Here is a 14437-nt window from a genome sequence, read left to right on the forward strand (position 1 = left end):
CTGACACTATCAGAGCGGTGAACATAAAAGCTGCCGTGAGCAACTGGTTGGTTCAGCGTGAAGACAAGAGACAGGGAGGAACAGCAGGCCCGTCCACGTCTGAAGGAAACTAAATCACGTGACGGCATTTTCAAAACTCGCCAATGATTTTGTTTTAAAAAACGAAATCTAAAAATCACCCCTGCAAAACTTTTATTTATGTATAAATTAAACATCAAACATATAACTTGCTCCTAAGTAAGCTAACATTTTTCTCGTTGCAGATTTTGTTAACTTCAAGCTGTTTCACGTGTTTATGCTAAGCTAACTAGCAGGAGGTAGCCTCGTGTGTGGTGTCAATCTTCTCGTCTAATTCTCAGCATGAAAACCGGTAAGTGCGTTTCCCAAAATGCTTATTAAATAATCTATAAAATTTAAACTATTTATTAATGTATACAACTACTTTTATTTGGGGACAATTTAGATTATTACGATTTTTATTGTGAGTCAGTATTTGTGTACATGTACAGTGATATTCTGATATTACCATGATTAAGTCTCAATACGACACAGCCATGTAAACAGCTTTTTTTAAACCAGAATAATGTCAAACTCAGAATAATTTGGACAAACTTAGTCACATCATGTAGAGTATAAGAATATGTCTTCATCACAATGTAATATTCTATTAGCAACTCATGTAAACACTACAATCGATATCACGTCTCGATCAGAAGAAGGTCAACAGTCAGAACGTTGGTGTCCATGTAAACGCATCAGCCTCTGTACAGGATCAGCACTATAACCCCACGCCACATTGATCCAGACTAAAAGGTCACTTGGCAGTAAAATACATTTGGATTCCTTTCTTTTTAACTGTGGGTCACTCAGACCTGGGTCACTGCAACATGCCGGCCCTCTAACGTCTGTTTGCACTGATTGATAACAAACAAACGTACAAACGCAATCGTCCTGGACAGGAGCCGGATGACAAGAAAGAGAGGTAAACTCTGAGTGTGTCCCGTGAACGGAGGAAGAGGAGCTGAGCGAGAGGGAGAAGAACGCCAGACGTCTTGAAGGGAAAGAGATGTAAGTAATTCCTCCGACCTGCGGCTCCACACAGGGAATATAGGAGCAGCGAGCTGTTCAATAATGTATTGATTTTTCTCAGCGAGCTTTTTTCTTTCTTTTCGGAATTTGATGTAAATGATTATCTGACAGTGTGTTGCTGCGGTAACGCATGTGAATTCATGTGTGGAGGCCTGTCTCTGTCTATCCACCTGTCGGACACCTTAAAGGGACAGTTCACCCAAAAATGAAAATTCACTCATTATTTACTCACCACTGTGCCGCGTTCGCGATCACCCTTTAAATCAATAAATGTGTTTGACATAGACTCATATACATTCTTGTTGTAGCGATAAAACTTGTGCAGTTTGGCTGCAGCGTTGGTGATTCACATTGTGTGCACTCGTGTTCCTGAATATCCCGTCAAGTCCCAGTCGTGTTGAAACAGAGGAAACCAGAGCAGGTGTTAAACTACATCCTGATGATCGGTGATGTGGCTCCACTCCGACAATGTTTATGCACCGACAGCAGCTGGTGATGCTGAGAGGAACTAAATGGCTTTTTCCAAATGGGTCAAAAATGATCACACTCGGTATCCTCGCAGCATATTGATGCATTTGTGCTCAACTAATTTATAAGACTTATAGAAGATTTTCGAAACCATGCTAGCACAGCTCTGTACTTGGTCATGTAAGTTGTTCACCACTTCGGTTTCATTGTTGAATCCCACTGATGTTGGCGAATTTTTATTTATATCCACCAGCAGATAAAAAATGTAACCTTCACAAAAAACACCTTTGCTCAACCGCACAGGCTCGAACAGAAATGTAATTTCACAGTAACATTCTTTCACTGTCTTACTTTGTGCACAAGAGAAATGCAACTTGTAAAAAATGTTTCATGATGTTGGAAGTGTTGGCAGGGCTCCGTGGTCTGTTTGGATTTTAAACTCTGTTGTTGCTTCTCTTTTTCCTGCAGCACGATGAGACGGAACCTGGCCCGACCCACTCGCTCCATCTATCTCGCTCTGGCGTGTTTGTCCCTCACTCTCCATCTCCTTCTGGCATTTTTTTGTCTCTCCGTCCTCCAGACAGCCTGCGTCCTTCCCAGCTCTTCTTCATCCTCCTCTTCATTCAATCCAAGAACTGACACCCGGCAGCATCAGTCTGTCTCCTCCTCCTCTTCCTCCTCACATAAACTGCCAACGAGCTCCCGGAATGACGAGGGGCACAAACTGAACAACACTTCAGACCAGAAAGGGACAGACTCAGTCGCTGAGAGGGATAAGAAACTGATTGGAGCTGGGAGAGTGATTCCCAAGGTGAAGGGTCATTCTGCACTGGAGGCCCTGTTCAATCACCCGCTGTACAACCTGCCACGACCAGAGCCACACCAAGATGATTGGCTACTGAGGTTGAAGACAACAGAAGATGCAGGAAGTGAAGAAGAAGAGCAGGAAGATGACATTAACAGTGACAGTCAGTGGTGAGTGAAAATGATCCATCATTGAAATACATCTTTGTGTAAATAATGGACACATCCACTGTCCTGCATTGTCGTTGAATATCTGTAGCCAGATATGAGGTCCTGACCTTGATCATTTCTAACAGATAAGAATATAAAAATTCTAAGCTATTCAAAAGTTAGATTTTTAATGTGTTCCTTGTGTTTATTTGCAGGCAAAGGTATAAACAATATTGGGCTATATGGCAACTGATGCCTCTCTTCTCTACAATCCTCTGCAGGCAGCAGGATTCAGAAACATGAAGTGCAAGTTTGAGCTTCATTTCACAATTGTCTAACTTCTGAAGTGAAATATTTACACAGCTATGGATTCTGATCATTTAAATAACAGAGAAGTAAATGTGATTTTAATAAATGCTTTACAACCGACCCTGCCTGTTTACAACCTCCTCTCCTCAAGGCAGAGTGCCAGTCAGGAGGAAGGCTTCGACAGAGTCACTTGGACGAGCGACGCAGAGACTCACCCTCCCTGGCTTCGGTTTCACCTGGGCATTTCTCGCTGGGAGCTGTACAACAGGAAGGATCCCAACCTGGCCCAAGTGACTCACTATTTGGCAACGCAACGTATCCTCGGCGCTGGTGAGCAAATGAGGGGAGGCAGGGGAAAACGGGTGAGAGGACAGAGAGAAGAAAGAACATGGCCTGGGAAAGGTACACAGAGACACGTTAGAGAGAGGAAGGATAATTAACTCTTTTTATCTTTTTGTTCCTACAATACGACTTGGCTTTCCAGCCAAGCAGAATTACTTCTCACCGGCACAGTGGTGGGCAATGAAACAGACAATATACTGCAGACGTCATTCTTTATTCATTCCCAGAGTAGGAGAGTGGCCTCACTGTGCATGTTCTGCCAAGACCCGAACAACCAAAACAGCCTGAGCAACAAACCTGTTTACATATGAAAGCTCCGGATCTGTATTCTGCACCATATTAGGCTTTCCACTAAAATAATGCATTTCAGACGACAGGATTCCTGGTCTGACTTTAACTCATCAGCTTCTGTTTGGTTAAACAGTCAGAACGTTGCAAATCGTGCTGGTGTCTCATTTTAACTCTGATCTATTCACACAACACAACACATGCTGGACTGAGAGAAAGCCAGAGGCAAAGAGTATTTACTGAGGTTTTCACTCGGCGAACACGGAGTCAACTGTGACATCAGGTTCGTATTTAGAACAGGAAGGATCACGTGTTCGAGAAACACATCCACGGCGCCGGTGAAGCGATGAATACATACGTGAAGTTCCACAGAATGAAAGAACAAACCCAGAAGGATTCGGCACGATGTGCGATGACCCACAATCCCTTTGGGTCGCAGAGTGAGAGCTTGAAAGAGGTAGAAAAGCAAACAGGGCAAACAGTGGGAGGCATGTGGACCATGAATCAATTTTTCATGAGTGAGTGCAATTTATATTACAGCCCATCTACTGCATGGATGTAACAACATGGAGAGGATGCTATTACACACTCAGACACCTCTGCTTACACAGTACAAATTACACAAATACAAAGTTAAACACAATTATAATTGTGTGACAGCAGGCGAATGTGTAGCTCAAATGATGTTTTCGTAGTAGGGTCATAAATATAATCCACCCACAGACTTGTATTATCTCCACACCTACACACACACACGTACACGAGTACACACGCTTGCTGCGTGCACACACACAAACACACAGGCACACATCTCTCCTAGCATCGACACATGCACGCTCTCATTGTGTGTTTGCTCAGACTCCCTGTCTCCATCTTCAGCTGCAGAATGAATATTGTATCGGGGTTTGTGTTATACGTTGCAAATCAAGTTCTAATCTCAGCTACGGGCGGCTTTTTGTCACTGTTGTCCCTTTTTTCACATTTGCAAATTTAAATGTTTAAATCCATCAGTTAGAAACAGAGGTTACAGCCTAAATAAATATGGGAGGAATCAATTTATATCTCAGGATTTATGTGTTTTGATTGATTGATTCCTGCAAAGAAAGGAGTTAATTTTTCTGGACGTCTTGAAATTTGACTCGCTCACTTGAAATAACGAGAAATAATAAATAATAATGACAATGCACAATATATAAAATCCATTCATTCCTACTTTGTGTGTCTGACTTACAGATCTCAGCCGAGGTAAATGAGAGAAAACAATTTGCGGTTATTAAACTGATTAACTGTGAATATGTGTATTTGTTATGAATGCTCATGATATTATAAATGATATCTGTAAGTAATCCTCTTTGTTTTCTAAACGCTCTCAGTTCAGAAGACAGGAGGCACCCAGCTCAAACTGCTCATATCGTTCCCAAACTACGGACAAGCTCTGCTCAAACCGATGAAGTAAGACCACGCTGTCCAAACACTGACTGACTGACCATCAGGCCGAAACACAAAGTCTTTGTATTAATAAGACAACCCAGTGCAGCACACTTACACATACGTCAGCAAATAGCCTCGAGCGCTTCTGCTTCCCTGTGCGTTTCTGTTTTGCACAGACAGTCCAGAGACACAGAGACGGACGTGAACCTCTTCTACTTCTCAGACTTTGAGAGACACAACGCGGAGATCGCTGCCTTCCACCTTGACAGGTACAGATGTTTGCTCGCTCCCTCAGCCGGCGGCAGGTAGACAGACCACTCTGTTACCAGCAGGTCACTGCTCAGACACCGGAATCAGTTATTCATGAGGCTGCTTGTCTTTCAGCGATACGAGTAAAGAGTAAAACAAAATTAATGTGGTAGTAAAGTTCTGCTGAGGAAATCAATAGGAAGTGTAGACACTGAGCCATAAGGTACAGACGACTCCTGCACTTGTTTTATTTCTCATTCACTCACTGCACACCTGCCTGAGTCAGCAACATTTACATAAGTTACAGCCGAGCCAGACTCGTCCTCGCCGAAACACAAAGAGAGAGAGAACACATTACTCTGACTTTGGCTTCACTCCCCCGCCTCTGAAACTGCACCAGAGCACATCACTGATCTTCAGACATCACATGTTCCCCTGCTGCTCCCTGACCTCCTCATCCAGGGGGTCTGCTCGCCACTCCACGAACTGGGCTGAGGACTGAGATTATTACCCTGTGTTTTATCCTGATTATTTTCAGGGTGTCTTTCTCATGTTAAAGTTTGTCTCTGTTTCCGTGTCTCCATCTTGTCCAGGCTGCTGGGCTTCAACAGGATCCCTCCAGTGGTCGGTCGACTCATCAATGTGACCACGGAGATCAGAGAGATAACCACCGACCGCAAGCTGTCCAGGACCTTCTTCTCTTCCCCGGGTGTGTGTGTGTGTGTGTGTGTGTGTGTGTGTGTGTGTGTGTGTGTGTGTGTGTGTGTGTGTGTGTGTGTGTGTGTGTGTGTGTGTGTGTGTGGGTCAAGGCTGCACACATTACTTATGTCGCCCTCACAAACCAGTGTAGAGACATGTGACTGACTGTACCTCTCTGACCCCCTCTAGTAGGGAACGTGTGTTTCTATGGCCAGTGTGAGTACTACTGTTCCACAGAGCACCCGGTGTGCGGTCAGCCTCATGCACTGGAGGTGTCCCTGGCTGCGATGCTGCCTGACCTCACCCTCGCTCCCCGCAGGTCCTGGAGGTCACCGTGGAGACGATCGTACAGCCGCACCAAGCTGGCACAGTGGGTTCCCTTCCATAAAGCTTACTTTATACTTTACTATATATTAAAATATTACTTTAAAGGATAAATACTACTTACTTTTATACATGTGACAGTGGACAGAATATAAAAAGTCATTTTTTAAAGTATCTTGTATTGTGTCTTACTTGAAGCTGGGAATCGTGTGTTTTTACTGCACTCTAGTGGCCTGAAGGCATCAGTACACAAAATGAGTAGATAGAGAGATAGAGAGGTAGGTAGGTAGGTAGGTAGATAGGTAGGTAGGTAGATAGGTAGGTAGGTAGATAGGTAGGTAGGTAGGTAGGTAGGTAGGTAGGTAGGTAGGTAGGTAGGTAGGTAGGTAGGTAGGTATACACGTTTACTTTGTCCTGGTGAAGCTCACTGTTGTTCCCAGGTGGGAGAAGGACCCGAACTACTGTGACAAAGTCAAAAAGACGCCGCCTTACAACCACGGCACCAGACTGGTGGACGTCATAGACATGGCTGTGCTGGACTTCCTCATGGGTCAGTCTTTAGATTATAAACTCAACCCAGCAGTCAACTGGTTGGCAGCATGATGAGTCCCAGCAGGGGATAACTGACCCACTGTACATGTCACACAACATATGACTCATTACAACATTTGTATATGTATTTTTGTTCATGTAAAATAGATTTTTAATAGTGAATGTTTTATTTCTCAAAGGCAACATGGACAGACATCACTACGAGACGTTTGAGAAATTCGGCAATGAGACTTTTGTGCTGCATCTGGATAATGGGCGGGCGTGAGTGATCAGGTTTATCGAGTATCAATGAACAAGTTACGTCTGTCAGCCGAAAAACTACGCAGAAGATTCTCTGCAGCGGGCAACAGCAACATCTCTTTCATTCCTGCCTTTGTTGAGGCAGCAACTACATTGAAGTCACATTCTAGTGACCGAACTGAAGTTACACAATGTTCTCACACAGGTTTGGGCGTCACTCTCGGGATGAGCCGTCTATTCTCGCTCCATTGCGACAGTGTTGCAGGTAAAAACAACAACAACACAAATAGACAAACACACAAATAGTATGAACGTTTCAAAGTGTGATGCAGAAACCTTAAGCCTGGTGGGAAGTGAACACAATTAAAGGACCTGGGGAGGCTGTGGGCGTGAATTACCATTTCAAGTTCTTACTCACTGTTTCGATTCAGCATCTCTTCAGTTTCTCTTTGTGACCTTCTTCTCCTCCTCACTTCGTAGGATTCGTCGCTCCACCCTCCTCCGCTTGCGTCTCTTGTCCCTTCCCGCCTTCCGTCTGAGTGACGTCATGCAGGAGTCGCTGGCTCAGGATCCCCTGGCCGGCGGGGCCCCGCTCCTGTCCGAGCCGCACCTTTCTGCTTTGGACCGCCGCCTTGCAACCGTCCTGCGGGGGGTGCGGACCTGTCAGGATCAGCACAGCGATGTCCTTTACAACGACTTGGAAGGATACGATGGAGAATAGGATCAACAGCCTGACTGAGGAAAAAGAACAACAATAAATTATATATCTGTATCATATCTGTGGTGACTCATGATTTATAGCTATAAAGATTGTTACCCTATTTAAACCAAAGACTTCTGTGTTCAAGGTCAAACCCCAATAACTCCACACGAGAAGTTACGTGGTGAAATATTAGCAGTATTATATATATATATATATATATATATATATATATATAAATAAATATATATATTTAAGGCATTTGTGGGCCTGCTCCCTCATCACCTCTGCATTATACAGAAGGTAATTGGACATTCCTCTCTGCGTTCTCAGAACTTCTTTTTACTTTCTGCTCCAAATCCCAAACAGAAACTGGAAAAGGGGCTTTTTGCTTATCATGCACCTGCAGAAGGACTGAAAGCTCAGTGAATGAACGCCTTTAGAACCAGAATGAAGGAACTGGATGTCGATGTTTGTGGCTGCGTTGCCTGAATCCTGGAATGTGGATGCGATTCTTCTGGTTCTTCACATCTTGCTTTGTGCTGTTTCTTATCCGTAGCTGTGTTTCTCTCTGGGCTGCCTGTCTTGTCCTGTGTCCACTGAAAAATAACCTCAATGGAACCTTCCTGGTTGAATAAAGTTTAATAAACTTTGCTACACAAACAAACTTCCCTTTGATGAAAGCCTTTGAGGTGTGCTGTGCAGTGGTGCCCCCTGGCGCCTCTGACAGGAACTGCGACTTCACAAAAACATTTCAAAGTAGTTTCACTTTCCCAACGTCACTGGAAGGAGGAAGTGAGAAAGCATTTGTGGGCAGATCGTCAGGAAGCGATATGAACCACTGGACTCAATCTCCACACCTGGAATCCCCACAGACTGTTGACCTGTCAGATCCTCTGTCTCACATCTGGCTGCACATCTGGACTCGTTGAGTCCCTCCGCGATGGACCCGCTGGACTTCCTGGAGCCGGAGGAGCTGCTGCGCTTCTTCCACTGTCACAAAACAGAGATGTCCTGCATGGAGAGCCCGCGCACGTTCCTCAGCCAACTGCGGGACCACGACCTGATCCCGGAGGACACGTACACGGTGAGAGAGGCTCACACACACACACACACACACACATACAGACACACACACACACACATACACACACACACACACACACACTCCTCATACGGGTCCTTATTGGATGAAACGCGCGCCCACGTGTGAGAGCGGGAAATATTATATAAAACAGAAGATAAATAATAATATAATCCAATTTAAAGAGGAGGTTTGTTTTATTTGTCTTGTGCACTTTTATAATTTGTGATAGATTTATAGTCATTGGGTCACATGACATTGAAGCTATTGAAAAGATTGAAATAAAATTTTTTTTTCCAATTATTTATTGTGTATGAAATATGAGCTGATGCATTTCAAAGACTATCATGATTGAAATATATAATGTGTTGTGTGTGTGTGTGTGTGTGTGTGTGTGTGTGTGTGTGTGCGTGTGTGTGTGTGTGTGTGTGTGTGTGTGTGTGTGTGCGCGTGTGTGTGTTGTGTGTAGAGAGTGAGTCACATGAGGAAAAAAGAAAACATAAAGAAAGCCCTGTATGACGTGCTGGACTGGGTGGAGCAGGAGCGATCCCAGCACATCCACCTGTTCTGGAGATGTGTTTTCAAAGACACCATCCTGAACCTCTACCCAACCCTGCGACTGCTGCGTTACAGCCTCATGGACGGTCAGACGTTTATCTCATCACACCTCTTTGTTTCAACACTGGCTCCTTGTCTGTTTTAGGATTGATTTTAATAATTTATTGATTCGTTTCTTGGCTTTTCACGGTGTCTTCTATAAACATACTTTTTTCAGAAGGCATATTCCTGACTTTACTTGGGGTGCCAGGTTATTATTGTGGTTTTTATGACCATGATTATTTATGTACCTCTATAAATGAACCAGTTGTTTTCTGGCGAAGAACTTTGTACTTTTTGTTGAAAAACGCTCTATAAATAAAGTTATCATAGTAATTAGTAATTCTGCTTGTTTCCACATTAGCTTTAAATAATTTGCAACAATCTGAACAGTCACTATGGATTCAAACATAAATGCAAAGCAGAATTAAAGATGTTAAGAAGAGTAAAGTCCTGAGATGAGTACATTCTCTGACCGACACCTACAAAAAAGTAGTTTCTTTGTTTTAATGTGAACCTTGTTTTCATTACACATCCGACCTTTCATGTAATTGCAGGATCTTTCCAGTTTTACACGCAACTGCCCGAGAAGGAGAAGGAAGAGACAGATGAAAGGAAAAGGAAGGAGCTCTCCGAAGTTGAGGAGGAAGAGGAGGAGAAGGTGAGCTCAGTGAAAAAGAAGAGGAAGCTGTTGAGGAGGAGAATGTGCGAGGATGATGAGGAGCAGCAGCCCGGTCCTTCCTCTCAGCTGACTCCACGTCAGAGGAAAAAGTCAGAGAAACTGTGCTTCTGTAAGTCACCTCTCATGTAGCCTTACTTAAAGCACCTGAAAGTTTGGCTGCTGTAAAGTGCACTTTACACCTCCTGCAAGAACATGTTCATTTTCTCATCCTAAATTTCTCCTACATTACATTCCTACGGTGAGTTTGTACGAACTTGCAGATTCAACAAAGGCTTCTATCTCCAGAAAAGTGTGTGAAATGACCTGATGAACCCTGAACGGCAAGTTAACACAAATCTGTTGGAACAAGGAAATCTTAACTAAACGTTGTGTTCAAATTTCCCAGATTCTCCGTTTAAGAAAGGAGAGAAACCCCCCATTTGGACTTGGCCACTTTATAAGACTCAGCTTCCTGTGACCTGTGGATCCCAGGAGGGGATTCTGAGCAGGGAGCGCCTGGCGAAAGGTCAGAGGTTCAAAAGGAATAATTGTTTCATTACTTGATTTAAAAATGGAGGACGAGTTGATTGAGGACATGATTTAATTTGATCCGCTGGGATTTTAGATATAACTGATATGACTGTGACGATGACACATTTCCTTCCCTCTGTGTGTTTCAGGGGAGACGTGCATTATGTTCCAGAAACGGTGGTTTACTCCCAGTGAATTTGAAAAGTTTGCAGGGAAGGGAAGCTCAAAGAACTGGAAGTTGAGCATTAGGTGTATGGGTTCCCCACTGGCAAGACTTATAGAGGTTTGTTGAAAAGCAATTTTTATTCTATAATATACACAAATCACTTCACACGCTATTTGTGGTAAAGATTGTTTTCTTTGTTTTTCAATTTCTCTTCAGGACGGGCACCTGAAATCAGCAACATTCAAAAGAGGCCATAAAACGGTATCAAGACGGGTGGAAACATCTTGAATAGAAAAATAACTAAAGTCAGACTCAGTATCATCTTGTTATCACTTGTTCTTATCTGGGCTATTTCTTCCTCTTTCTTCTCTGCAGGCCAAGAGATCCTTGTTTTCATCTGATGGTGCAATCACAGGTTTGTATTAGTGCTAAACACTGATTATTGAAAAATGTAGTATTTGTTTTAGATACCAAAGCATCTGCTAATCTCAGGTAAAAGATTAAAATGTCATAATGTTATAATAGGCAGTGTATTTTTACCTGGGCATAAATTATGACTGATTTGTACATGAAAAGGTGAAATATCCTCAAATTCGCTTCGTCCTTTTTTAGTGTCTGAGGAAGAGGATGATGATGATGATGATGATGAAAATGAGGAGGATGATCTGCAAAACCAGGAGGACCGGGTTTCTGACAGCAACAAAGAAAATTCTACGGACGTCACAGGTGCTTGTTTATATGAAGATACATTTATGCTAAGATGAGTTCAAGTTTCTCAAACTCTCAGCATGTGTCCGTTGCAGATCAAGAGGGAGCGACTGAGAACCAGACGGAGCCAGAAGTGGGCAAAGTCTTCAAAGTGACATGTGGAGCTGAAGCTGGTACTTTACACCAAAAACGATTTTCCTCAGGTAACGTTCACCATTGAATGTGGCGCTTGAGGAAAAGTCAGGTGATCGCAGAAGTTGTCGAATATTAGTTGTCGTATCTTTGTTTTTTGCAATACTGTGACAAGTGTAACGCTGTGAACTAAACCGCCCAAACCAACACGTCCCATCCGATCTTGTCTTTCTCCACCAGGGACTCGTGGAAAGTGTATTCGAACAGAGAAGAGCTGGTTGACCCCCATGGAGTTTTTAAAGGAGGCATCAAGTCAGACAGGCTTGTGGAAGAAAAACATTGTGTGTGAAGGAAAACCACTCTGTGCTCTCATAGAGGTATAGTGTGTGTGTGTGTGTGTGTGTGTGTGTGTGTGTATCTTGGGACAAGCAGTTTGGATGCATGGATGGATGGATGGATGGATGGATGGATGGATGGATGGATGGATGGATGGATGGATGGATGGATGGATGGATGGATGGATGGATGGATGGATGGATGGATGGATGGATGGATGGATGGATGGATGGATGATGGACGGATGATGGATGGATGGAGACAGGGAGGTAGTGAGAGAGCAACAGGAAGTTTTAAGCTTGAAACACCTGAACTATGAAACGAAGAGGAAGACGATGTAGATTTGTCTCGTTTCAGGCGAACGTCTTGAAGATCCACTCCCTGCTGTGTACGTGCAGTCTGTGCAAACCAAATGAAAAAGATCTGGTAAGTTTTATTCATCCGTACAATTTCTCCATTGATTCATTGGTTGTGCTGCGTGTTAACAAACTTTCCGTCACGTGCTGTGTGTCCCGGCAGGAGAATCAGAAAAACGACGATCAGTGCTGTGTGTGTAGAAGAGGAGGAGCTGTCCTGGTGGTGTGTGACTCTTGCCCTTATTCCTTCCACCAGAAATGTCACCTGCCACATGTAGATGACAACCTTTTGGGGTGAGCTTTGACCGAAGTAGGAGCCAATCAAGAGATAAACACCCATTTGAAGTATCTGTCTTTATGTGTTTACATTGTGATGCATATTAATTTACTCACATATACTTCATTTTATGCCATATTAATCAGTATTCTATTGGCAGATACACACGCTCAACCGATCCTAAGTCCGTCTCAGCTGTCAATCATAATGTTTCACCACAGTTTTATGGCATCAAATAACCAGAAAAAACAAGAATTACCTAAAATGACAATTTTTGAGAAAAAATTGTTTGATGTGTACCTTTTACTTTTTAGTTTGGTCCATGTCCCATCATTAACATGGAGGACGTGGGGTTTATGTTTATCTACAGTCTGTGGTTCTCAGTGACCAACAGAAAGATTTCACCAAATTCAGAACATTTCTTGAGCTTTACTGAATAATTTTGCATCTTCCAGCTCATTGGGCTTTATTTTCTATTTAGACTCCTAGGTTTTGATGTGGTGTGTGTGTGTGTGTGTGTGTGTGTGTGTGTGTGTGTGTGTGTGTGTGTGTGTTTGTGTGTATGTGTACAGGGACGACAGGCCGTGGATGTGTACGTTCTGTGTAACCACTCAGGACTGGCGGTACGGTGATAAGCGGGAAATGACAGCAGCCCTCACCCGCCGGATCTCAGGACACATACTGGTGAGCTCACCGAACGACTCTCTGTCCACGTCCATCTTCATCGCCTGTGTCTCTACCATCACTCATGCTTTTCTTCATCAACAGGAATGTCAGTATCTCGTCCTGCGTCTGTTCAGTGCTGATGACAAACAAACCTTTGCTTTAGACCCATGCCCCGACGTAAGTAAGCTGCGTGATGTCGTCCTACATGAAAAAGTAGTGCCAATAACTACGTTATTAACTGGCTTCTGGAGGAATCTGGTCCTACGTCTACAGCTGACTGTGTTGAGCATTTCTTTTCGTTTCTGCTTGACATCCACAGTTGGAAAGTTACTCCACACATGTCCAGACTCCGATGTGGCTGGAAAAAGTAGCAGAGAAACTCCAGGGGATGGAATACGAAACGGTTGGAGATTTTGTGTCTGACGTCGAACTCATATTCACCAACTGTGCCTCGTACAACCAGGTAAGAAACATGGAAGAACTCTTATCTAACATTAAGATTCATCAGTGTTTTAGTGACCAGGACTGTTCTGTTGTGTTCCAGGCTAACCCGGAGCTCCTCGCCCTGGGGGACAGACTGAAGCAGTTATTTCACTCGCAGTTCAAAGAAGTGTTTAACATCGGTGAACCGAGTGGTGACTGATGAGCAGGGTTACGTTTTCAAACTCGGTACTCAGTTGGAAAAAAAGGCTTGAAAGTTACAGAAATGCAGTTTAGTTGGATTTTGTGACTTTTTTCCGTTGTATTAATTAAAATAACTCAGGTGTCCGACTTTATCCAACTTGACTGGAGAAAGTATTTTGCAGTGTAAACTGTATTTTTTATCAGTGTAATTGAAGTTTCAGTGAACCCACGGTTATACCACTACTTGTGAACAGTGGTTATTATGGGATAGTTCTTACCATGTGACAACTCAATTCAGTACTTTTTACCATTTCACCTTCACTGTAATGACCAATGTTTTAATATTTATGTGTTTTCCTTGTCTACAAAACTTAGTGACTTCTCCTAATATACTTTAAATATATGTATTTTAAAATGTATTTTCTCCAAAGCATTTGCATCATGCAAAATATCTGGATTTCCATGTCACTATACATAATTAAAGCATTGACATGTTTTATACAAATATATAGTATGTCTATTTATTTTATTTGTGCACATCTGAAATTATGTAGACATGATTTATTCAAAATAACTAAATGTAACAGTACAGTATGTACTAAGTAGTATGTATGTACTGTGTGTGTGTGTATGTATTTTATATTTGTATGTACT

At 43.0% G+C, this 14437-nt stretch overlaps 2 protein-coding genes across 2 annotated transcripts; both read left to right on the forward strand.

Moving 5' to 3' along the window:
• Positions 1 to 152: 152 nt before the first annotated feature.
• On the forward strand, positions 153 to 7671 carry LOC118124012 (extracellular serine/threonine protein kinase FAM20C). Its single transcript, XM_035181788.1, has 13 exons — positions 153 to 370; positions 960 to 1068; positions 2026 to 2532; positions 2727 to 2732; positions 2972 to 3150; positions 4824 to 4902; positions 5058 to 5150; positions 5724 to 5839; positions 6019 to 6199; positions 6594 to 6703; positions 6885 to 6966; positions 7151 to 7210; positions 7426 to 7671. Exons 3-13 carry the CDS (start codon positions 2030 to 2032, stop codon positions 7664 to 7666), a joined length of 1650 nt encoding a protein of 549 aa, XP_035037679.1. The 5' UTR covers positions 153 to 370; positions 960 to 1068; positions 2026 to 2029; the 3' UTR covers positions 7667 to 7671.
• Positions 7672 to 8419: 748 nt separating this feature from the next.
• On the forward strand, positions 8420 to 14288 carry sp100.1 (SP110 nuclear antigen, tandem duplicate 1). The gene is made up of 16 exons (XM_035181785.2): positions 8420 to 8732; positions 9199 to 9373; positions 9884 to 10117; positions 10394 to 10513; positions 10668 to 10801; positions 10901 to 10945; positions 11060 to 11099; positions 11297 to 11410; positions 11488 to 11595; positions 11765 to 11901; positions 12218 to 12286; positions 12380 to 12510; positions 13066 to 13177; positions 13262 to 13336; positions 13479 to 13622; positions 13704 to 14288. The coding sequence occupies exons 1-16, from the start codon at positions 8589 to 8591 to the stop codon at positions 13800 to 13802; spliced, it is 1881 nt and encodes a 626-aa protein (XP_035037676.1). The 5' UTR covers positions 8420 to 8588; the 3' UTR covers positions 13803 to 14288.
• Positions 14289 to 14437: the final 149 nt, after the last annotated feature.

Source organism: Hippoglossus stenolepis, chromosome 16 (genome assembly GCF_022539355.2).
Source record: "Hippoglossus stenolepis isolate QCI-W04-F060 chromosome 16, HSTE1.2, whole genome shotgun sequence".
In the NCBI taxonomy this organism is placed as follows: domain Eukaryota; kingdom Metazoa; phylum Chordata; class Actinopteri; order Pleuronectiformes; family Pleuronectidae; genus Hippoglossus; species Hippoglossus stenolepis.

Excerpts from the sequence above, each read along its gene's own strand:
- LOC118124012 (XM_035181788.1), top strand. The coding sequence starts at position 2,030 with ATGAGACGGAACCTGGCCCGACCCACTCGCTCCATCTATCTCGCTCTG. Across the intron at positions 6,704-6,884 it reads TGTGCTGGACTTCCTCATGG|GCAACATGGACAGACATCAC; the intron begins GTCAGTCTTTAG and ends TATTTCTCAAAG. Across the intron at positions 6,967-7,150 it reads CATCTGGATAATGGGCGGGC|GTTTGGGCGTCACTCTCGGG; the intron begins GTGAGTGATCAG and ends GTTCTCACACAG.
- sp100.1 (XM_035181785.2), top strand. The coding sequence starts at position 8,589 with ATGGACCCGCTGGACTTCCTGGAGCCGGAGGAGCTGCTGCGCTTCTTC. Across the intron at positions 10,514-10,667 it reads CAGGGAGCGCCTGGCGAAAG|GGGAGACGTGCATTATGTTC; the intron begins GTCAGAGGTTCA and ends TGTGTGTTTCAG. Across the intron at positions 11,411-11,487 it reads AAATTCTACGGACGTCACAG|ATCAAGAGGGAGCGACTGAG; the intron begins GTGCTTGTTTAT and ends TGTCCGTTGCAG.